The sequence below is a fragment of the Macaca thibetana genome, chromosome 16 (assembly GCF_024542745.1).
Source record: "Macaca thibetana thibetana isolate TM-01 chromosome 16, ASM2454274v1, whole genome shotgun sequence".
In the NCBI taxonomy this organism is placed as follows: domain Eukaryota; kingdom Metazoa; phylum Chordata; class Mammalia; order Primates; family Cercopithecidae; genus Macaca; species Macaca thibetana.
Genome location: NC_065593.1, coordinates 64,500,866 through 64,522,609, shown reverse-complemented (window position 1 = coordinate 64,522,609; position 21,744 = coordinate 64,500,866). Strand labels below are relative to the sequence as shown.

General features: G+C 52.9%; 5 protein-coding genes across 11 annotated transcripts in view; 2 read left to right on the top strand and 3 right to left on the bottom strand.

The window, feature by feature from the left end:
- Positions 1–6,054, top strand: part of NUP85 (nucleoporin 85) — a 33,118-nt gene extending 27,064 nt beyond the window's left edge. Inside the window, exons 12-19 of one of the 2 annotated variants that reach the window (XM_050764262.1) lie at positions 1,874–1,957; positions 2,111–2,176; positions 2,367–2,518; positions 3,354–3,471; positions 3,561–3,661; positions 4,951–5,102; positions 5,402–5,503; positions 5,878–6,054. In XM_050764262.1, coding sequence (XP_050620219.1) covers positions 1,874–1,957; positions 2,111–2,176; positions 2,367–2,518; positions 3,354–3,471; positions 3,561–3,661; positions 4,951–5,102; positions 5,402–5,503; positions 5,878–5,979 — 877 coding nt within the window. In that variant the 3' untranslated portion in view covers positions 5,980–6,054. Of the gene's footprint in view, positions 1–1,873; positions 1,958–2,110; positions 2,177–2,366; positions 2,519–3,353; positions 3,472–3,560; positions 3,662–4,950; positions 5,103–5,401; positions 5,853–5,877 lie in introns of those variants that run through there. The other variant, XM_050764261.1, reaches the window with a different exon arrangement.
- The window catches only part of ATP5PD (ATP synthase peripheral stalk subunit d), a 221,631-nt gene extending 212,210 nt beyond the window's left edge, over positions 1–9,421 (bottom strand). Inside the window, exon 1 of one of the 2 annotated variants that reach the window (XM_050764473.1) lies at positions 9,418–9,421. Coding sequence is in view for 1 of the 2 variants with exons in the window: in XM_050764470.1 (XP_050620427.1) it covers positions 8,852–8,920 (69 nt within the window). In the remaining variant the exon portion in view is untranslated. Of the gene's footprint in view, positions 1–8,851; positions 8,921–9,417 lie in introns of those variants that run through there. The other variant, XM_050764470.1, reaches the window with a different exon arrangement.
- The window catches only part of JPT1 (Jupiter microtubule associated homolog 1), a 135,996-nt gene that overhangs the window by 102,387 nt on the left and 11,865 nt on the right, over positions 1–21,744 (bottom strand). The gene's annotated exons all lie outside the window — the stretch shown is intronic.
- The window catches only part of MRPS7 (mitochondrial ribosomal protein S7), a 172,036-nt gene that overhangs the window by 140,165 nt on the left and 10,127 nt on the right, over positions 1–21,744 (top strand). The window lies entirely within an intron of this gene.
- The window catches only part of GGA3 (golgi associated, gamma adaptin ear containing, ARF binding protein 3), a 271,030-nt gene continuing 251,453 nt past the window's right edge, over positions 2,168–21,744 (bottom strand). Inside the window, exons 2-17 of one of the 3 annotated variants that reach the window (XM_050764240.1) lie at positions 17,481–17,565; positions 17,280–17,355; positions 15,214–15,312; positions 14,336–14,459; positions 13,953–14,056; positions 13,722–13,802; positions 13,233–13,370; positions 12,513–12,594; positions 12,298–12,414; positions 11,713–11,958; positions 11,250–11,320; positions 10,696–11,015; positions 10,291–10,487; positions 9,830–9,999; positions 9,571–9,681; positions 2,168–2,275 (exon numbers count right to left, since the gene is read on the bottom strand). In XM_050764240.1, the coding sequence (XP_050620197.1) occupies positions 2,168–2,275; positions 9,571–9,681; positions 9,830–9,999; positions 10,291–10,487; positions 10,696–11,015; positions 11,250–11,320; positions 11,713–11,958; positions 12,298–12,414; positions 12,513–12,594; positions 13,233–13,370; positions 13,722–13,802; positions 13,953–14,056; positions 14,336–14,459; positions 15,214–15,312; positions 17,280–17,355; positions 17,481–17,565 (2,129 nt within the window). Of the gene's footprint in view, positions 2,276–7,505; positions 9,310–9,570; positions 9,682–9,829; positions 10,000–10,290; positions 10,488–10,695; positions 11,016–11,249; positions 11,321–11,712; positions 11,959–12,297; positions 12,415–12,512; positions 12,595–13,232; positions 13,371–13,721; positions 13,803–13,952; positions 14,057–14,335; positions 14,460–15,213; positions 15,313–17,279; positions 17,356–17,480; positions 17,566–21,744 lie in introns of those variants that run through there. The other 2 variants (XM_050764239.1, XR_007720311.1) reach the window with 2 other exon arrangements.

Here is a 21,744-nt window from a genome sequence, read left to right as displayed (position 1 = left end):
CCATTTCCAGAATAGCAGGCAGAGGCTCTGGAGCTTTGATTACTCCAGGGCCCCCAACAAGCAAGATGGGGCCTGGGTAAGGAGTTGACAGTGACCTTAGTACAGGACAAACAGCTCATGTGGGGCTATGGTTGCCCAGGGGGGTCACCTTCATCGTAGCTGGTCTTCCCAACTCCACAGCGTTCTTTCGTTTTCAGCAGAGGGCTACTTCGGAGCTGATAATTAGGCCTTTCCTGCCTTGAATGTTGAGGTTGCCCGCCTGCTCTGTGTCTCAGCTGCTCACTCAGAATCCTTCAGAGTGAGAGAGAGAGAGAGAGAGAGAGAGAGAGAGAGAGAGAGAGAGAGAGAGAGAGAGAGAGAGAGTGTGTGTGTGTGTGTGTGTGTGTGTGTGTGTGTGTGTGTGTGTGTGTGTGTGTGTGTGTGTGTGTGTGTGTGAGAGAGATCTAAGACCTAACTGTATGGTTCAGGCCTGCTGGGCCCTGCGGGGAGACCGTGGTGGCCTTGTGCAGCACTAGGTCTGGTCTCCGTCACTTGAGTTGTATTGTGGGCAGAGGCCCTCAGTGCTTGCTGCCTTCCAGCCTGGGAGGCTGCTGGATCCTTTGGGAAGACACCGGGCACCGTCTCAGCCCTTCCTTCCACTGGCGGGTGACTTTCATGCAGGCTAAGGCTTTGGCTCCCTTAGCCTGGGTCCCCTATAGCCTTTTCACTGGCTTCTCTAATGGTTTTGACATAACCATCAGCTATAAATCTGGGTAGCAACAGCTGTTTTGGGAAGCTGAGGTGTCCTTTCCCCTGGGCCAGCCCACTCCCCATTTTTTTCCCCAGCTTTATTGAGGTGTGATTAACAAAGTAGTATGTATTTAAGGTATACCACTTTTTTTGTTTGTTTGTTTTAAAGACAGTGTCTTGTCCTGTCGCTCAGGCTGGAGTGCAGTGGTGCGATCTCAGCTCACTGCAACCTCTGCCTCCTGGGCTCAAGCCATCTTCTGCCTCAGCCTTCTGAGTAGCTGGGACCACAGGCACTTGCCACCACGCCCAGCTAACTTTTGTATTTTTGGTGGAGATGGGGTTTTGCCATGTTGGCCAGGCTGGTCTCAAACTCCTGAGCTCGAGTGATCCATCCACCTCGGCCTCCCAAAATGTTGGGATTACAGGAGTGAGCCACTGTGCCCAGCCAAGGTGTACATGTTTTGATAGACGTGTACATTGTGAAATTAAGCTAGTGAGCACATCCGTCACCTCACATAGTGACCCTTTTGGTGTGCGTGTGGTAAGAACATTCAAAAGCTGCTTTCTGGCTGGGTGTGGCAGCGCATGCCTGTAACCTCAGCTACTGGGGAGGCTGAGGCATGAGAATTGCTTGAACCCGGGAGGTAGAGGTTGCAGTGAGTCGAGATCTCACCAGTGCACTCCCACCTGGGTGACAGAGCAAGACTCCGTCTCAACTACTTTCTGAGCAATTTTTTTTTTTTTTTTTTTTTTTTGAGATGTGCTTGTGCTCTCTCACCCAAGTTGGAGTGCAGTGGTGTGATCTCGGCCTACTGCAGCCTCTGCTTCCCAGGCTCAAGCAATCCTCCCACCCCAGCTTCTCAAGTAGCTGGGATTACAGGTGTGTTCCACCACACCTGGCTAATTTTTATATTTTTAGAGATGGGGTTTTGCCATTTTGCCCAGGCTAGTCTTAAATTCTTGGGCTCAGGTGATCTGCCTGCCTTGGCCTTCCAAAGTACTGGGATCATGGGCATGAGCTACCATCACACCCGGCCCCATCTCTCTGAGGGATAGGACATGTGGGGTTCTTGCTCACCCCCGCTCTTGTGGGACACGGCCTCTGCCCTGACTCTCCTTCTTGCTTTGGTATCTGAATCTGCAGCATCGCCCTGAGCAACTGGTGGTTTGTGGCCCACCTGACAGACCTGCTGGACCACTGCAAGCTCCTCCAGTCACACAACCTCTAGTAAGTGGCCTGGACGCACCGATCCTCCTCCTCTTACCACCGAGCCCTCGAGGGGGGGGTGAACTGAATGCCTGGAAGGGAGGTTGGGCTGAGGAAGGGGGCCCTGAACAGGGCAGGCCCGGAGTCTTGGTCTTTTGGTATGTTTTATTCCAGTTTCGGTTCCAACATGAGAGAGTTCCTCCTGCTGGAGTACGCCTCTGGACTGTTCGCTCATCCCAGGTAGGAAGGCTCCCACGGGTGCAGGCTGTGCCGTGTGCTCTTCAGCATGCGGGTGCCACTGGAGCTTGGACTGTTCTCTCCCGGTTGGCTCCCTGCAGGCTACAGAAGGGTCAGTGAAAGGGAGCTGCAGGTGCCAGTCCCCAGAGCCACGAGGCAGCACCTCATGTCTGTCTTCCTCGAACCTTTGCAGCCTGTGGCAGCTGGGGGTGGATTACTTTGATTACTGCCCCAAGCTGGGCCGAGTCTCCCTGGAGCTGCACATTGAGCGGATACCTCTGAACACTGAGCAGAAAGCCCTCAAGGTGCTGCGGATCTGTGAGCAGCGGCAGATGACTGAACAAGGTGAGCTGGCCCTGCTCCCAGCCTTACCATCTGTGGGACGTGGGAGTCGGGACCCTGAGGTCACACTTTGTGCCTACCCCAGCCATTCTCCTCCTCACGAGCCACACTGGAGAGAGGTGGGGCTGTGGACGCCAAGAGGTAAACTAAGAGATGGGATAATTATTTGGGAGGGACAGGAAAGCTAGGGATCCTCTGGAACCGAGACAAAATCTACACACCACCTGGAAAGGCGTGAGCTGCCCCTTTTCTCACACACTTGATTCCACGAGGTCAGGGCTGGGGTCGGCGCTATTTCCCTGTCCAGGTGGGTTGCTATTGCTATCTCAGCCAGGCTCAATGGGGAAGCAGTGCTGGAGGTGGCTCCAGAAAAGCAGAGAGAGTGGAATGAAGATGACCAAGTCTGCCCCTTCCTTTCTCCCCTCACTGTTGAGTGATGTAAACATGAGTTACTACCCTGCAGAGAGACAGCTGGCATGTTCACGACCATTTCTGAAAGCATATGGTATTCATGATCCACAGGAAGATAGGATTTGAGGCATCTGGAGAGGTAATAGAAGAGCTGACACGTAGGGAGAAACAAAAATCTTTTGCTACCCTTGAAGCCACACACACTCACGGAGCCAGTCCTGCCGTGACGGGCACTTACACTCTTAGCAGAGCCCAGACACTGTTAATCAGCCTGAGTTTCCAGCTCTGCCAATCCAGCTGCGTTTAGAGCCCACAGAGTGGCTTTGGGGTGGAGTGAGGCTGTGAGGCCACTCTGGTCCCCACAGGGCTCAGGAATGGAGTGATTTGTGGAGTGAAAGCCGTTCATCTTTTCTTTTCCCTCACAAAGTTCGCAGCATTTGTAAGATCTTAGCCATGAAAGCCGTCCGCAACAATCGCCTGGGTTCTGCCCTCTCTTGGAGCATCCGTGCTAAGGATGCCGCCTTTGCCACGCTTGTGTCAGACAGGTGGGTACCGCTGGTGTTGGCTTCCCAGGGACTGGGTGGTTGAGGTGGGCCTGAGACTGCTGCTCTGATGTCTGGGCTGGGCCCTGCAGGTTCCTCAGGGATTACTGTGAGCGAGGCTGCTTTTCTGATTTGGATCTCATTGACAACCTGGGGCCAGCCATGATGCTCAGTGACCGACTGACATTCCTGGGTGAGTCCCTGGGTTTTGTGCCCTGTGCTTTAGACACAAGTGGGTAGTTGGGGAGGTTGGAGGGATCATATCAGACCTCCCAGCACTTCCTTCATATATTCCCATTGCATCAGTGGCCCCAGAAACATCCTCCGTCATGTCCAGGATCGTGAGTTTGGCTGTCACATCTCCTTAGTGCCTCCATGTTTCTGTCTTTTTTTTTTTTTTTGAGACAGAATCTTACTCGCTCTGTGGCCCAGGCTGCCAGGCTGGAGTGCAGTGGCATGATCTCAGCTCACTGCAACCTCCACCTCCTGACTTTAAGCAATTCTCATGCCTCAGCCTCCCAAGTAGCTGGGATTACAGGCATGCGGCACCACGCCTGGCTAATTTTTGTCTTTTATTTATTTAGCTTTTTGGGACAGTCTCACTCTGTCACCCAGGCTGGAGTGCAGTGGCGTGATCTCGGCTCACTGCAACGTCTGCCTCCCGGGTCCAAGCGATTCTCCTGCCTCAGCCTCCCAAGTAGCTGGGACTACAGGCATGCGCCACCATGCCTGGCTAATTTTTTGTATTTTTAGTGGAGATGGGGTTTCATCATGTTGGCCAAGCTTGTCTCGAACTCCTGACGTCAAGTGACCTGCCCACTTTGGCCTCCCAAAGTGCTGGGATTAGAGGCGTGAGCTACTGCGCCCGGCCAGTGCCTCCATGTTTCCTTTTTTTTTTTTTTTTTTTTTTTTTTTTTGAAAGATGGAGTCTCACTCTGTCTCCCAGGCTGGAGTGCAGTGATACGATCCCGGCTCACTGCAACTTCCACCTCCCAGGTTCAAGCGATTCTGCCTCTTCAGCCTCCAAGTAGCTGGGACTACAGGTGCATGCCACAATACCTGGCTAATTTTTGTATTTTTAGTAGAGATGGGGTTTCACTATGTTGGCCAGGCTGGTCTCAAACTCCGGACCTCAGGTGATCCACCCAGCTTGGCCTCCCAAAGTGCTGGGATTACAGGCATAGGCATGAGCCACTGCACCTGGCCTAGTAAATCTTTTAATCCATGACTATTGTTACGTATTTTGACTCTGATGTTTCCCCAGATTTGGCTCTTTGGAGTTCTTCCAAGTCTGCTTTGAACGCTCTTGGTCTGCATCTCATTGGGGCCTATGAGTTTGGAGACAGAAAAAATCTCCTGCTCTGTAGAGTGGCTGGTCTGTGGTTTTTCTTCTCTTGTTTAGGGCCAGGGTGACTTTTGTAGGTGTCACTTGGGCAATTTGGGGGAATATGCACGTTACCTAGTGCTCTTGTTTCGCCGTAGGAAAGTATCGCGAGTTCCACCATATGTACGGGGAGAAGCGTTTTGCTGACGCAGCTTCTCTCCTTCTGTCCTTGATGACGTCTCGGATTGCCCCTCGGTCTTTCTGGATGACTCTGCTGACAGATGCCCTGCCCCTTTTGGAACAAAAACAGGTGAAGGTTGCAGCAGGGTGGTTTTCTTTGCTTGTCGCTGCTGGAGCTTAGTTGTGTAGCTGTTGGCAACGTGTGTTTCCTCCCTTGTCGTTCTGCCTGCGCACGTGTGTTCCCCTTAGCACCCTCTCTGGAATTCCAGACTCACACAGGAAACACTGCTTAATTTGAAATGAGGTCTTCCTGTACAAAGCACACTGTTGCGAAAGGCATGAAAGGAAGAACGTCCGAACGTGGGCCCCTGCCCAACCAGTGCAGGCCTGGGCTGGGGGCAGCCAAGCAAGGCAGGCTCTCTTCCCTAGGTGATTTTCTCAGCAGAACAGACTTACGAGTTGATGCAGTGTCTGGAGGACTTGACGTCAAGAAGACCTGTGCGTGGAGAATCTGATATTCAGCAGCTCCAGGTCATTTTCACTTCTGGGCTGATGGTTCCACATGGAGGTGGGAAAAGGCTCCCTCTATCTCAGACTTCCCCTTCCCTCCAGAAACACTGGCTCCTATGGACACATGTGCCTCTGTTCCCCTTAACCTGTGTCATTCACACACCACCTTCTTTTAGGAGGAAATGAGCGATTCTAGTGTTCTGACCTCTACATTTTGCTCTTTCCTGTTCATCATTTCCAGTATGGCCCTTTGGTATTGCTTTCTTTTATATTGATAATTTTCTGGAAGCTACTATGAGTGTTAAGTGCCCTCTACCTTTGGATTAGCTAGAACCTTCGGGAGTGTGAAAGGGCTCCTTCCTACTCGTCTCATGCTGGTGCTCTCTGCTTTGCAGGATGAGGACATAGAAACCACCAAGGTGGAAATGCTGAGACTTGCTCTGGCACGAAATCTTGCTCGGGCAATTATAAGAGAAGGCTCACTGGAAGGTTCCTGAGAACTGCTTCATTGTGGTATCTTTGTATGGCAATGTATATAGATTTTTTAAAGGAATAAATGTGTTGCAAATGTAGGTTCTTAGAGTCCACCCAGGGAGTTTATCTGTCCAGTCTGAACCTGAGGTAGTAAGATTAAAAAATGCTTGTTTTATGTTTTTTTTTTTTTTTTGAGACACAGTCTTGCACTGTTGCCTGGGCTCGAGTGCAATGGTGCCATCTCAGCTCACTGCAACCTCCGCCTCCCAGGTTCATGTGATTCTCCTGCCTCAGCCTCCCAAGTAGCTAGAATTATAGGTGCACACCACATCCAGCTAAATTTTTTGTATTTTTAATAGAGATGGGGTTTCACTGTGTTGGCCAGACTGATCTCAAACTCCTGACCTTGTGATCTGCCCGCCTTGGCCTCTCACAGTGCTGGGATTACAGGCGTGAACCACCGCACCCAGCCTTCTCTTATGTTCTATTTGATGTGGAACTGTCTTCCTGTGCCTCCTTAGATAAGAAACCACTCCCAGGTCTGGCGCAGTGGCTCACGCCTGTAATCCCAGCACTTTGGGAGGATCCCTCAACCCCAGGAGTTTGAGACCAGCCTGGACAACATAGGGAGACCTCATCTCTGTTTAAAAAAAACAAAAAAGAGGCCGGGTGCGGTTGCTCAAGCCTGTAATCCCAGCACTTTGGGAGGCCAAGACGGGCGGATCAGGAGGTTAGGAGATCGAGACCATCCTGGCTAACATGGTGAAACCCTGTCTCTACTAAAAAATACAAAAAACTAGCCGGGCGAGGTGGCGGGCGCCTGTAGTCCCAGCTACTCGGGAGGCTGAGGCAGGAGAATGGCGTAAACCCGGGAGGCGGAGCTTGCAGTGAGCTGAGATCCGGCCACTGCACTCCAGCCTGGGCAACAGAGTGAGACTCCATCTCAAAAAAAAAGAAAAGAAACCCCCAAAGTTATGGTGCCTACAGTGTCTTGGAAATTTGAAGAGCCCTTGGTGGTATACTTGTGCTTCTGACATCTTGCCTCACCTCTTCTGCAACACTTAACATTTTGGTTATTTAGTTCCCTTAAAATAGAAGCATACAGGAACCTGCACTTTTTTTTTTTTTTTTTTTTTGAGATGGAGTCTCGCTCTGTCGCCCAGACTGGAGTGCAGTGGCCAGATCTCAGCTCACTGCAAGCTCCGCCTCCCGGGTTTATGCCATTCTCCTGCCTCAGCCTCCCGAGTAGCTGGGACTACAGGCGCCCGCCACCTCGCCCGGCTAGTTTTTTGTATTTTTAGTAGAGACGGGGTTTCACCATGTTAGCCAGGATGGTCTCGATCTCCTGACCTTGTGATCCGCCCGTCTCGGCCTCCCAAAGTGCTGGGATTACAGGCTTGAGCCACCGCGCCCGGCCAGGAACCTGCACTTTTAACAAAAACCTTGGGCAGTTCTATCACAGGCTATCCACTCATGTATACCTGGAATTCATAGGTGGTACCTTTTCCTCCATCAGGGTGAATGGCGTCTATATTAGGAAGATTCCAAGTACAGTGAAAATGGTTTTATTTAACATGCAGCAAAACAAGGGCAGCAGAGTTGGTATATCCAGTACAGCCATTTGCCACGAAGCATTGACCTCAATAGTAACGAGTAACACTCAAATAACTGTAATGTCTAGAGCGTAATAGAAAGTTCCATTTCCACAGAGTAATTCCAGACATTCCCAGGGCTGCAGCAGCCAGTCTCTGGAAAGCTCTTGGGTTTATTCTTTAGTGAAAAATGATTCACTTTTGACCTGTCCTGTTCTAATGAAGCAGTGAAACCTGCTTGCTAAAGACAGCGAGGGGCAGGGAAGGAGTATGACCTCTTGATCCATAGGAAGGAATAAGGAAGCCTGGCAAGGGGCAGGGAGGAACCAGGGAATGTGGTCTGTGCCACCTTCCTTTCCCCCAGAGATGTCCGATTGCTGAGCTTGTTCATCTGAGCTCTGCAAGCCTCCCCGTGTCTATGGCAGCTGGTGATTGTTTTTTCTTTTTTTTTTGTGAGGGAGGCTTGGAATCCCTGTCCCAGGATCACATCCAGCAGCCAGAGTGGCCAGGACAAGCTGGCTGGGGCCAAGCACTGTTGAAGCAATAGGGTCTGGTGACTCGGCTCAAGTGTGGCCCCTGATCTCATCACCTCCAGACCCAGCATTTCGCTGACAGTGCCCCTCAGGAGCTGGGGAACAGTCGAGGTTTCTGGGCAGCACATTAGGACATACGTCTAGTGTAACATCTGTGATCCTGAGGCCCCCTGTGTCCAGCCACAGGTGCCACACCACATGCCATCTGGTGAGAGGGGAGGGAGGCCAAAGCAGTAGGATGCAGAGTGGCGGGAGATTGTAAGGGGAGGATAGCAGTTTATTTCATGCCAAGCAAGAGGTAGTCAGTAGGATGGCCTGTCCCCACGGCTGGAGGCACGCTTTTCCCAGAAAGCTGAGTACCTGCTTCTGGAGAAGGGGAAACACTGGCTCTCTTCATTTTCCTTCCTATCCCTAGTTGGGCCTGTCATGAGGCCAAATTCCATGTCCTGCCAAGATGTCCATAGGACACAGCCTGCCACTGCCAGGGATAAGCACACAACTCATTACTCCATGGCCATTCCAGGATGATGCCGTCCACCAGAGGCAGGGCTGGGGACTTTGCAGTATGCCAGTTCCTTATTCTGGGCCAGGTATCTTCCTGGGCCACTGAGCTTGGCCCACCTCCCTGGGGATGGCAGCAGGAGCTGGCTGGTGGGGGAAGCATGGAATTGCAAAAGGGCTGCGGCCCCTTGGGCCGTGCATCTGTCAGGTGTGAGGATGTGGCTCTTGTGGGGAGTGAGCCGTGACAGCCTCCCTTTAGAGTCTCCCACCCCCACCCCGGTGGCTTCAGTGAATGCCAGTAGAAAGAAGAAAACACCTACGCCAAGCCTGGGGTCCATGTTCCCGGGACAGCAGTGAAGTCAGGGGCCACTCCCCACCCCTGACAGCATATGGCCACTTCAAGTCACACAGGTAGATAAAAACAGGTCCTTTTAGGGGCCAAAGGAGAGGTTACCACAGCAGCAGTTTGGTTCCCAGCAGAAATGCCCAGGGCCCCTGTTCCACATCAAAGCTACAAGCACTGTCGTCAGGGCATGGAGAGTGATGGGACCAGAGCCCTCCCGGTCTCAGGGCAGCCTGCCTGGCTTCAAGGTGGAGATCACAGCATCCTCTGGGGTCATAGGTTCCCCCATTGCTCCACAGGAGGGAACTGGTCCACCTCGCCCAGCTCTGTGCTCAGCTGCTCCCCCAGGGCGAAGGTCAGCTTATAGCGAAGCCGCACCTTCTCCTGTGACAGAGGGCAGCGAGTGAGATCCAGCCCAGGCGGCCCCTCAGCAGGACGCCCTCTACTCTGCTACCCTCTCTGTGCTACAGGAATGGTCCCTTTTCCCCACAACCCCCAACCATGCTCAGCTGCTTAACCTGAGGCAGCAAAGGGATGTGTCAATCCTACAGTCAAAACACTTCCGGCTGGGAGGTGGTGGTCCTGAGGTCCTAATCTGGGGCAGCTGGGGCCTCAGGCTGGGACCCCGGGTGCTTTGCTACTCACCTTCAGTGGATTGGCCAGCAACATGACCTGGGTGATGGCTGCCGGTGGCTGGATGGGGCTGAATGGAGAGAGTTCTGTCCCGGAGGGTGGCTGCAACTTCACTTTCATTGACTAAAGAGAGAAGCTCCTTTGAAGACAGCTGGCAGGTGCCCCAGATGGAACCCACAGTGCACATACACACTGCCACCTGCTGGCTGCAAAGGCCTCCACACAATAGGGTCAAGCTAAAGCCGTTTTGGCCCCAGGGAGACACTCGTACCTTGGGCACTGCAGCCTGCAGCACGATGCTCTTGACAGGCAAGGGTGCTGTGTTCAGCATGGACACCACCACCACCAGTACGTCAGGTCGTCCTGGGGGACACTCCTTGGCAAAGTGGAAGAGGATGCGGAAGCCGTTTTTATCATAGGCTGTGATGGGAAGGGCACTGCCTGCAAGAACGTGGCACGTGGGTGTGGGAGGAGCAGCACCAGAGACACCCAACAGAGCCCTGGCGGTGAGGGGACAAAGGCTACTCCGTGGCCGTGATGAATCCAATGCTTCCTTATGGAATCTGGGAGGGGCGCTCAGTGAGGAGCTTAAGGCCAAGAATGCAGGCAAGGAGGACTGCCTGGCTCTAAGGGACCCCCTGCAAACAGTGCCTGGATCCACCCGTCGCATGTCCTACAGCTCTGTGGCTGTAGGCCCCACTGCCCTGCCCACCTCAAGCCTCCAACACCTACTAGGCTTGATCGATTCCAGGGGCACGTGGATGCTGGCCAGGGAGAGCTCAGGCCCCTTCAGGGGGCTGCCCTGGGACTGGAAACTCAGCGGCTGGAAGAGTGGGCTGCCAGGTGCCGTGCAGAAGGGCAGGAGAGGCCTGGCTGGGGTGGTGGTGGAGATGAGAGGGGAGGTGGCAGGTTTCACCAAGCCTGAGGTCCTGGGAGGTGGGAAGGATGGAAGGCACATCAGAGAGCCAGCCAGAGCTGGACTGACCCTCACCCAAGGCCCCTGGCCATGCTCTTACCCAGGCCCACCCCTTGCCTTCCAGCCTGACTGATGGGACTACAAGGCACCCCCACCCCTTCAAAGTTAACTCTGGTTCTGACACATTCAGGCCCAACCCCACATCTCCTCCCACTCATTACACTTTGGCCTCTTCTAGAAGCTGATCGAGGGCATCCAGGTGGTGCAACACGCTGTCACCCAATGCCAAGCCATGGTGCCCAGGGACTGCAGGCTCAACTTTTGGGGCCAAAGCTGGGGCCACTCCAGTAGAAAATAAGAAGGAGCCCGCACTGGGGGCAGGAACACTGGCTGGGACCACAGGAGCTGGGAAGGGAGACGGCAGTGGAGCTTGCGAGCTGCTTGAGGAGGGGGCCGAAGGCTGGAGAAGAGGAGCGTCGGAGGCGCCACAGGCAGTGGTCCCCGGCCTGGGGCTGAAGAAGTCCAGGTCGGACTGTTCCCTCTATGAGCAATGGAAAAGGTGGTGAGCCGAGGGCTGGCGGGGAGGGGCTGCCGCTGGAGCGGGGCACAGCCCTCCAAGGACCGCACGGAAGACAGACCCGGAAACACTCATTGTTCCCCGCTGCAGCTGGCAGGCTCTGGAGGGAAAGGACAGCTAACTGTAGCCCAGGAGACATGACACTGGAAAGTGGAGGTCCTTGGCACAGTAGTGCTGTCACCGATCCTGTGCCCCTACCTGGAGTAGGTGCCACTGGCTGTTCCCAGCTGACTCTTTGGGAGGGACATTAGGGGCTGGGTCGGCGAGGCCTGACAACAGAGAAGAAAACTGGATGAGAAGAGACTGAGCTGGGCAGCCCTAGCCCCGCCTTGCCTGGTCAGGTGACAAGTGACATCAATGGGTGAAGGCACAGGGAGAAGCTGTTCTGCAGGCAGCCTCCAGAGGGGAATGGAGCCCTCCAGTCCATGATGCAGAAGTGGGGGGTTTGTGGAACGGGGTGCAGGGCAGGAGGCAGAGTCCACCGGGAGGATGGCTGTGGGGCCCTCAGGGTTGCTGAACTTCACTGACTACCTACAACTCAGGGCTCTTTGCCCACCTCAACAGTCACACTGGGGCCCCGCTCAGGACTCCTCCTAATTCCACACACCCTTCTTCCCCCCGAAGCCCTGTCAGGGGATGGACAGTCCCCTGCGGGTCGTACCCAAGCAGAGCAGCTCCTCATCCAGCAAGGAGAGGGCGCTGCTTGTGCTGTTGGGCCCCGGGGTGGCCTCGGCCTGGCTAGAGGAGCGGCTACGTGGAGGTCCTGAAGCCTGGGGTGGTGGAGGGAGGATCGGGATGCCCGAGGAGGGTGGAGTGGGTGCTGGGGCCAACACGGAGGACAAACTGTTTGTCGTGTCCAGCTCGGCAAGGTCGATGAGCGTGCCTTGGTTACTGCACTGACTGTTTCCTGGATGGGTCAACAGAGTGGAACAGGAATAATTAGCGGTCTTCTAGTGGCTGTGTGGCAGGAGGCAGCACCCTAGGCACAGTGGTTACTGCTCCAGCCTCTGGCCTAATCCAATGGCATCTCTGCCAGGGGATGCTGTAAAGCAAGCCTGAGAAAGCAGGCGGGGAAATTCCCACCCACATCTCCAGGCCTCCGGGAAGCTGAAGGACTGCTTGGAATGGCAGAGAACCCCCTCGGGCCTTGTGCAACACCACGCTGGTCAGCCTACACCCGCAGCTTCATGGTCGTGACCTGAGGCTGGTCTGGAGGAGTCTAGAGTTGGGGACCAGAGCATCTCACCTTCTGAGTCAGGCAGGGTTAAGGTGGCCACCTCGCCATTGATGACCTGCCCTTCAATAATTGTTTTGTAAGAGTTGATGACCCGGGAGAGGTTGTCACTGGCCTGCAGGATGTCCCCTGGAGCAGGAAAGAGAGACTTCTCACTCCTGTTGTGACAGTTCCCACCTACGTATCTAAACGCCTGGCTCATCCCTGACAGTTGCTCTTTCACTTACCCAAACTGTTATCATTGTCCTCAGTCTCACTGGCGAGTTTAAATAAAGTCCGCCTCTTGTTCTCACACCGATCAAACAGCTCCTGAAAGAGACTCAAGACATAAAAATCAAACCACACAGGCCCTTAGAGATCATCTGATTCATTCAGGGTTCACACCCAGAAAACGACGGGGATCTGCCAGTTGCCATGGTCAGTTACCAGCAGAGCTGGGACCACAGCGCACGTCTTCTTGCCACCAGCCACCACCACACCACGTCACCCAGGGTGTTGGTTTAGGTAGCAGTCACCAGGATGGATGAGGGGAAGTCAGTCCCCCTCCTGCCTTCCAGGCTGGCATGCTCCTCAGAACTCAAAATATCCACCCAACCATGGCCTGCACCACATGGGCATCAGGGTCACAAGGAAGCCTCTCTGTCTCAACGTCCCCAAAGCAGTAAGGAAAGGCAGAGAGCAGGGGTGAGCACCGAGGGCGTGGTCTCTGGAGTCAGACTCAGGTTTCCATTCAGCCCTTACACCCTGGGCAAATCAGCTGATCCCAGGCAGCAAATGGGGACGCCACTCTCTACTGACGTGGCTGCTGTGCAGATGAGTAAGGTCATGAATACGCTGCCAAGTGCACAGCCTGTGTCTCTGACAAGGCAGGTGCTCAGCAAATGCTGGCTGAGCTCCTGGAGGGCAGCGTAGCCCCGGGAGGCAGCGTTTGCCGTCGACGGTCCCACCTTCATCAGCTCTCTGTCCCCGTCCGAAGAGTCCTCCTGGCTGTAATGAAGCAGCATCTCATTGAGCAGTCTCACATTGTTGTTAACTTCCTCTAACGTGTGCAGACGCTTGGTCACCTTCTGGATCCGTGCCTCATCCTGCCCCAATTAAGAAGATCAGGAGAAAGAGAGCTTCACTTGACTGTCTTTCCACTTCCGCCAGGTCATACCTTACCCCACGACACAAGCGCAGAGGCATGGAAGCTCCTTCCAGTGTTGGGTGCCTGGGGCCCAGTCTACACTTCTGCTTTCACATCCCTGCTCCCGTCCCACTCCTCTCTTCCATGCTCCTGTGGAAGCTATTGTGCTCCTCCTCCCACTCTCAGCCTCCGGGGCACAGGTAGGGCAGCTGGCAGCAGGGGAGAACAAAACAGGCTGTGTCCAGGGGCAAAGAGGCTTCTGCTGTGTGGTCATGGGTTCCTCCACCCTGTGCCTGAAGGACCCACTCACTTCCTTCACCATGGACTTGATGAGCTTGTTGGCCTCTTGCAGGTCATCTGGGTTCTTGCTTTTCAGCAGCTTGGCTAAAAGCTGAGAGGAGAAAATCAGAGGTGAAGGGAAGAGGTAGCATCCCTACCCCGGGGAGACCCCAGAGAGCTCCCCGCAGCACAGTGCAAACCACATTCCCCTGGTGCTACCCTCTCTCATCTGAGAAAATCCCAGGCCCAGGGTGCTCTTTACCTTAGACTTCTCCTCATCATCAAAAACAGGGTTTTTGGGACGAGGTGGTGGAGAGGGGATCAGCGTCCTGTCCACAGGAATTGGTGGATCAGACTGCACTATGCCTGAAAGGGGACATGGCAGCATGTGCACTCAGGCTGTGGTCACCTTGTCACCCCTCCTCATACACCAAGGGCCACGTCCCTGTGATCAAGACCTGCAAAGGGTAGTGGGATGGAGGGCAGGCTGCTACACCTTATCCCATCCAACCCGACTCAGCCTTGCCTGGGGACAAATGCTGTTCGCTTCAGGAGGGACTCTGGGGATCCCAAACCTTCCCTTCTGTCCTTGCCTGGGCCAGCCTTTGAGGGCTGCCTGGAGGCTGTGGGCAGGCAGACACGTACCCTGTCTCTTCAGCATGTGGTAGGCGTCTTTGATCTTTGCTTCTTCTGGCAGGGCCATGGTCCAGCTGTATAGCAGCTCAATAACCTTGGTCTTCACTTTCTCAGACACCCTGTCCCCCAGGTACTACACGGCAAGAGAACAGGAGAGGACCTAGTAACTGCAGTGTTGAGGCAGAGAAAGTGTAAGGTTCCCTTCACAGCAATGGCATGGCTGCTCAGCAGCTATGGTCCTACTCAAAACCCACAGGTGTCCAAGTGTGTGTGAGACAGCGTGGGGAGGGGAAGGACCTCCCTGTGGTGTGCTTGTGTCCACTGGATACAGTCTGTGGATAGGCAGGGGGCCAGGAGGTCATCACTGCATTTTCACACACAAGTTGCCAGAAACAAACTGCATTTTATCTTGAGGGTGTTTATGAGAATGTCTTTAGCCTGAAAAAGTATTCCCTCTGCTTTAAGTGGGGGCCCAGAGCTGTGCCACACCAGCGTGCAACAGAACATGGCCAGCTGAGCATCGGAGCAATGACGGAGGCCAGCTCCCCTTATCCACGAGAGACAGGCCAAGAAAACCCACGAAACCCACAACTGCCGTGTGCCAGGAGCCTAGAGTCCCATACTACATGGGCTCTCACCTTGGACAAACACACAGCCACTGCCACATCACCTGTCAGATTTGGGTTGTGGGTGCTTCAGAAAAAGCTGCTAGTCCCTGTGGCCTGTTTGGTCATCCCGTTACCTCCAGGGCCTAGCTCTCTAAGGACAAGACACGAATAATCTCAGTTCCTTGGAGATGCTGGATGGGCAGTGAAAGCCAGTATGATGGGAGATGGAAATGAACACAAAAGAAGTCCCTAAGAGCGAGGAATCCGCCGCTGACTGACCTTTGGAGAGACGACTTTGATTAACTCATTCAAAAAGCGGAACTTCCCCACTTCGTTATGAAATCTCCTCCCACAGTTCTTCATGCACGCCTCCAGCACCTGTAGCCGCGCAGAGGAGAGGCGCTGAGTGAGGGTGCGCTCGGGGCTGGGACCTGGCACTGGCAAGACCCCTGGCACCCAGCGAGTGCTGAATAAACACGCCCACAGGAAGGAGCTCATCACAAAAAGCGGTGTGCACTGCCTGGGGACAGTGCAATTAAGCAATGGGATCGCCCACAGACCACGTCCCTCCAACTGCAAACCTCTGCTGGGAAAGCTGGGCAGGGACTAAAGCAAGAAACCCCGAGAACCCGACCCCAAGAAGGCCTGGATGCCAGTCCTGGAAGGTGCCTTCCTTAAAGATTCTGGCCTTGTGTTTTACAATGAGGGAGGTGAGGTCCAGGGACAAAGTTTCTCTGACTCGGTGTCCCGGGTGCTTTCCACAAGCTCACCAACAGTTGTGCAGGGGGTGGGAGGGATGTTTAAATCCTGTTATCTTTGAGAAAGATGACAGGGTATTTTACCTCCCTCCACTGATCTCCCTAACTTACGCTTCGGCTTTCCTGTGCTGCCTGTGGTCCCTGGCACTGTGGTTTCTAAGGCGGGGTGGGGTGCACTGTCCATGCTCCCTTTCTTGGCTTCTGCATTTTAAAGCAGGGTTTCTCAGATGAGGCCTGGATGATACTTTGGGCTGCTCATTCTTTGTCACGGGGGGCCACTCTGCACTTTATAGTGTGTTGAGCAGCATCCTTGGCCTCTGCCTACTTGATGCCGGGAGGACCCCTACCCCGACGTGTGACAACTAAAAATGTTTCCAGACATTGCTAAATGTTCCCTGGAGGGCCCTGTTGAGATTCACTGGTTTGTGTTTTGTTTTTTGTTTTTTTTTGAGACAGAGTCTCGCTATGTTAGGCTAGAGTGCAGTGGTATGATCACCACTGTACTTTAGCCTCAACTTCCCAGGCCCAAGCCATCCTCCAACCTCAGCCTCCCGAGAAGCTGGGACCTCCCGAGAAGCTGGGACCACAGGTGTGTGCCACCATGCTTGGCTAATTTTTTTATTTTTTGTAGAGACAGGGTCTCACTATGTTGCCTAGGCTGGTCTTGAATTCCCTTAAGCAATCCTCCCGGCCTAGGCCCCAAAAAGTGCTGGGACTATAGGTACAAGCCACCATGCCCTGCTGAGAATCACTGTTTTAAGAAATTCGTTCTACAGCAAACACGACTGAGGGGAGCATGTGAGCTAGATAATATTTCTTTTCTCTTTCCAGGACCCGAACGCAGTAGGGCTAAAGCCCCGGATTCCTCAGATCTCGGCTGCTCTTTGGTTTAGGAGCATGTGGAGGCACTGAGGGCCAGGCACCATTCCATGCCTTAAATTCCCTCAGTCTGAATAGACACCAAGATCTGCCCCAGGGGACTCAGCCATCAGTGCGACACCTTCGCTAGTGACCGGCATGATGTTTAACTACAGAATGAATGGACTCACCTCTCTTTTCTTCCCCCGGCCAACTCTGAACTATCAACACAGCCCTGTCAGCATCTCGTCACAAAGGCTTCTCCTGCCCCACAGGAGGCTCAGGGCCTTGACTCTGCGCTGATTTCCTTAGCCCTCTGCCTCACACACTAACCGTGTGGCTGTGCTGGCAGGGATGGCACTGCAGTCACCTAACTGCAGTTAAGGAGATCAGTGGAGGGAGGAGAAATACGCTGTCATCTTTCTCAAAGATAACAGGATGTAAACATCCCTCCCACCCCCTGCACAACTGTTGGTGAGCTTGTGGAAAGCACCTGGGACACCGAGTCACAGAAACTTTGTCCCTGGGCCTGGCACAACGCACACACATTTGTGGAACGGCTGGCTGAACAGATTCTAGATCTATCTAGTCTGTATCAAGGACTTTCTGTTGGCTTTTGGGATGAGCCCTGAGAACCACTATGGGGGCATGAGGAATGGCGGGGGCATGAGCAATGGCGGGGGCAGGTGAAGGGCTGCAGCTTCCATCTCTGGAGAGTGAAGAACCTACTGTCAGGGCCTGGAGTGCCTCCCATTCCTGCGGGGACTGGATCTTGTGGGCCAGCAGTCGGACGGCGATCTGTGGCCTGGGGGACAAGCAGAACACACTTCAGTGCACTAAGCCTGGGGCTACCTGGCTGGCCCTCCTTGGCCATGATTGTTCCCCTTCCCAGTCTGCTCCCTCAGCTGCCCCCACAGTGCTGAGACTCACCCTTCGAGCTCCTTGTTGATCTGATCGCAGAAGCCAATTATGTATTCCCAGTCCTCCTGGCGGTTGGAAGGATTGGTGGCTTTATCTTGGGACAGAACAAAGAAGAAGACAAGTGTTAGGAAGAGCAAGGAGGATGCAATGGAAGGTTTTCTTCGCAAGTTTTAGGCACTAAAGAGTTTGCTTTCAACTTTACTCTATAATACAGAAGCCTCAACAGTTGAGTCAGTAGCAAGGAGAAAGGAAAAAAAAAGGGTCAGTAGGAGAGCAAATACAAATACTGCTTTCTGATCAGTATTTTGAAAGCCACAAATAAAAGAGAAAACAAATTCTGTCCCGTGAAGCTTAGAGTGGATCAAGGTCAAAAGGACAAACACAAATAATTAAAATATTCCCAAATAAATGCCTACATAAAACATGTAAATATAATAATAAAGGGAATATAAATATAATAATAAAGGGAACTCCAGCTGTATACAAATGAGCTCAGTGTTAAGCAAGTGGAGATGGTCAGGAAGGGTTTGTGGGGAAACTGAAATCAAATTGAACTAGATAAAAAATATACATATTTATAACCATGAATTTTTTTTTTTTGACAGAGTCTCACTCTTGTCGCCCAGACTGGAGTACAGTGGCGCAATCTCAGCTCACTGCAACCTCTGCCTCCCGGGTTCAAGTGATTCTCCTGCCTTAGCCTCCCAAGTAGCTGGGACTACAGGTGCGTACCACCATGCCCGACTAATTTTGTGTTTTTAGTAGAGACGGGGTTTCTCCATGTTGGTCAGGCTGGACTCGAACTCCCGACCTCAGGTGATCTGCCCGCCTTGGCCTCCCAAAGTGCTGGGATTACAGGCATGAGCCACCGCGCCGGGCGAATATTTTCCACATACCTGTCAAAAGGTTTTTCCAGACCTAGCCTTCCATAATGCTTTAAGTACTTTTGAAATTGCACATAATGCTCATCACTGTCAAGTCAACAACATTTACTTAGCCCCTACTAAGCCCCGGTCACTGTGCAATCTCCCTGGGATTGCAGCTTGAGTATCTAGCACCCCCAGGCTCTAATGGCCTTCCATGGTCAAGCACAAACACAAGTACTAGAGTTCTCAGAGGGCCACTGGGATTTAAAATCTAGGCACTAAATGCAAAGTTCCAATATTTGGTATGGGCTCTCCTCCCTGTTACCTTCCCAAACCTGTGATTACACTGAAGAGCCCTGCTGACGGTGGCTACATGGGTTCCCATCTCTGATTCAGATCCAGAGGCTCCCTCTTCAGAAAGCACTCTCCAGCTGTTTGCTAAATTTAGGGCTTTGGGTTCCAAAGACAAATGGAAGGCTGAAGACACACACCCTTTGAAACACTCCTGCTCCCAGCTGGGTGCAGTGTCTCACGCCTATAGTCCCAGCACTCTGGGAGGCCGAGGCAGGCGGATCATGAGGTCAGGAGATCAAGACCATCCTGGCGAATACGGTGAAACCCCGTCTCTACTAAAAATACAAAAAAATTAGCCGGGTGTAGTGGTGGGCGCCTGCAGTCCCAGCTACTAGGGAGGCTGAGGCAGGAGAATGGCGTGAACCTGGGGGGCGGAGTCTGCTGTGAGCCGAGATCGCGCCATTGCACTCCAGCGTGAGTGATAGAGCGAGACTCTGTCTCAAAAAACAAACAAACAAACAAACCCAAAACACTCCTGCTCCCTCCCCAGATCTCCATGAAGGCCCAAGGCAGGGCGTCAGAGCCCCTCCCGACAAGCCCCTCTTTGTCAGAAGTTTCTAAATTCTCATTTCTCATAATTGTGTTTTGTTAACTTTAAAAATCACCAGCTGGGCTGGGTGCAGTGGCTCACGCCTGTAATCCCAACATTTTGGGAGAACGAGGCAGGCAGATCACCTGAGGTCAGGAGTTCAAGACCAGCCTGACCAACATGGAGAAACCCTGTCACTACTAAAAATACAAAATGAACTGGGCGTGGTGGCGCCTGCCTATAGTCCCAGCTACTCAGGAGGCAGAGGCAGGAGAATCACTTGAACCCAGGAGGCGGAGGTTGCCTTGAGCAGAGACTGCGCCACTGCACTCCAGCCTGGGCAACAAGAGTGAAAATTCCGTCTAAAAAAAAAAAAATCACCAGCTGGATGAGCAAATCCTAACAGAGACTCCAGCTCCTTCACTGGGAACAGGGCTGCAAGGATCTGAGTAGAGACAGCTGCCAAGCAGAGGGAAGGCCCATGGCAGCCAGTGTAGCACCCTGCTTCCCAGGTCCGGGCTCGGCCTCCCCGGCAGTGTTTCTGTTCTGGCTGCAATGGCTGCGAGGGGAAGATTCTGATGGTTTAGATTCATATTTATTTATTTATTTTTTGAGATTGAGTCTCACTGTATCACCCAGGCTGGAGTGCAGTGGCGCGATCTGGGCTCACTGCCACCTCCGCTTCCTGGGTTCGAGCTATTCTCCTGCCTCAGCCTCCTGAGTAGCTGGGATTATAGGCATGCGCCACTACGCCTGGCTACTTTTTGTATTTTTAGTAGAGATGGGTTTTCGCCATGTTGGCCAGGCTGGTCTAGACCTCCTGACCTCAGGTAAGGAGGTCAAGACCAGCCCCAGCCTCCCAAAGTGCTGGGATTACAGGCGTGAGCCACCGCACCCTGCCTAGGTTTCTATTTAGAAGAAAAGAAGGTGTCTGTCTTCAATCTTGAAAGAGAATCAGTAGGTCCTTCAAAATCTCGAGCTTGAAAGGAGGGGAGTTGAATGTAATCAAGGGTGGCCATCTGGAAAGAAATGTCTGGCAATCCTGCATTACTGTACGGTAGCCTACCAGCTCTCACATTCCAAATGCCGAGTCTCTCCCACCAATTGTCTGAAACCTTCTCAGGTGTTAGCATTAGTGTGGCTCTGTTACTAATTCCTATCGGGTGCTTAAAGTTCTCCATAACACCAAAAGGCTGCAGGGTACAAAAATTAAATGGTCTGAGGAGCCGTCCCCATCCCCCGGTGCTATTATTTTGGGAACCGTCATACACCTTGTGATAGAAGAAAAATTGGCCCACTCCCACTTTTTGCACGGGGAAAAGCATCTTCCAAGTACAGAGTAAAATGTGGATCCCCCCACTCCCGAAGCAATGGGTATTCACCACAAAATATCTTCTTCCCAAGCCTATTAGTGTTCCAACAGCATTTCTACTTCCAAGAACACTCCTGCCCACTTTTCACTCGTATTAATTTCTCTAGAATCTCACTTTCTTCCACCTTGATAGACCTTTTTACGGCAGATCCACAGGGAGCTCTTTGCCTACTCAGGGGCACAAAAAGCCCCGGTTTCTGCAACGGTCAGTTCCATATCTATCTCCTCCAGCTCTCTGGGCAGCTCAGAAAGCAGAGCTCACCCGCCCACAGGAATGGGAAGGAACCTCTGGGGATAATTCTGGGTGACTTGATCTCTCCATCTGCCTACTGCCTCCCCAGCAGATGCACACAGCCTTCCACCCACTCAACATTTCCTTCACCTGGCACAGAGGTGACACCCGAGCTTCCCCTACAGACCTTGCCTTCCCGAACCGCCCCTCTGGGCTCCGCTCTGACTCATGATTTCTGTCTATTTTCGGGCCTCTGTTGAAAGCCTCATCTGTTTCTGTGTCTCTGGATTTCCTGCTTTCATTTTTTCAGCTTCACTCCATTGCTAGCCTAGACTCTCGTGGGATTTAAAACGTTATGTGGCGATGGAAACAGCAGCATTGGGTACCCCATTCCAGCATGGCTCAGACATTCCAGAGAAAACAATATCTACATAGCAGGCTGGATGTGGTGGCTCATGCCTGTAATCCCTGCACTTTGGGAGACCAAGGCAGGTAGATCATTTGAGGTCAGGAGTTCGAGACCAGCCTATACAACATGGTGAAATCCTGTCTCTATTAAAAATACTAAAATTAGCCGGGCACGGTAGCACACACCTGTAATCTCAGCTACTTGAAGGCTGAGGCTGGAGAATTGCTTGAACCCAGGAGGCAGAGGTTGCAGTGAGCCATGATTGTGCCACTGCACTCCAGCCTGGGCAACAGAGTAAGACTCCATCTCCAAAAAATAGAAATAAAAATAAAAATATACATATACATATACATATACATATACATATATATATATATGGGCTGGGCATGGTGGCTCATGCCTGTAATCCCACCATTTTGGGAGGCCGAGGCAGGTGGATCACCTGAGTGAGGTTAGCAGTTCGGGACCAGTCTGACCAATATGGTGAAACGCCATTTCTACTAAAAAGACA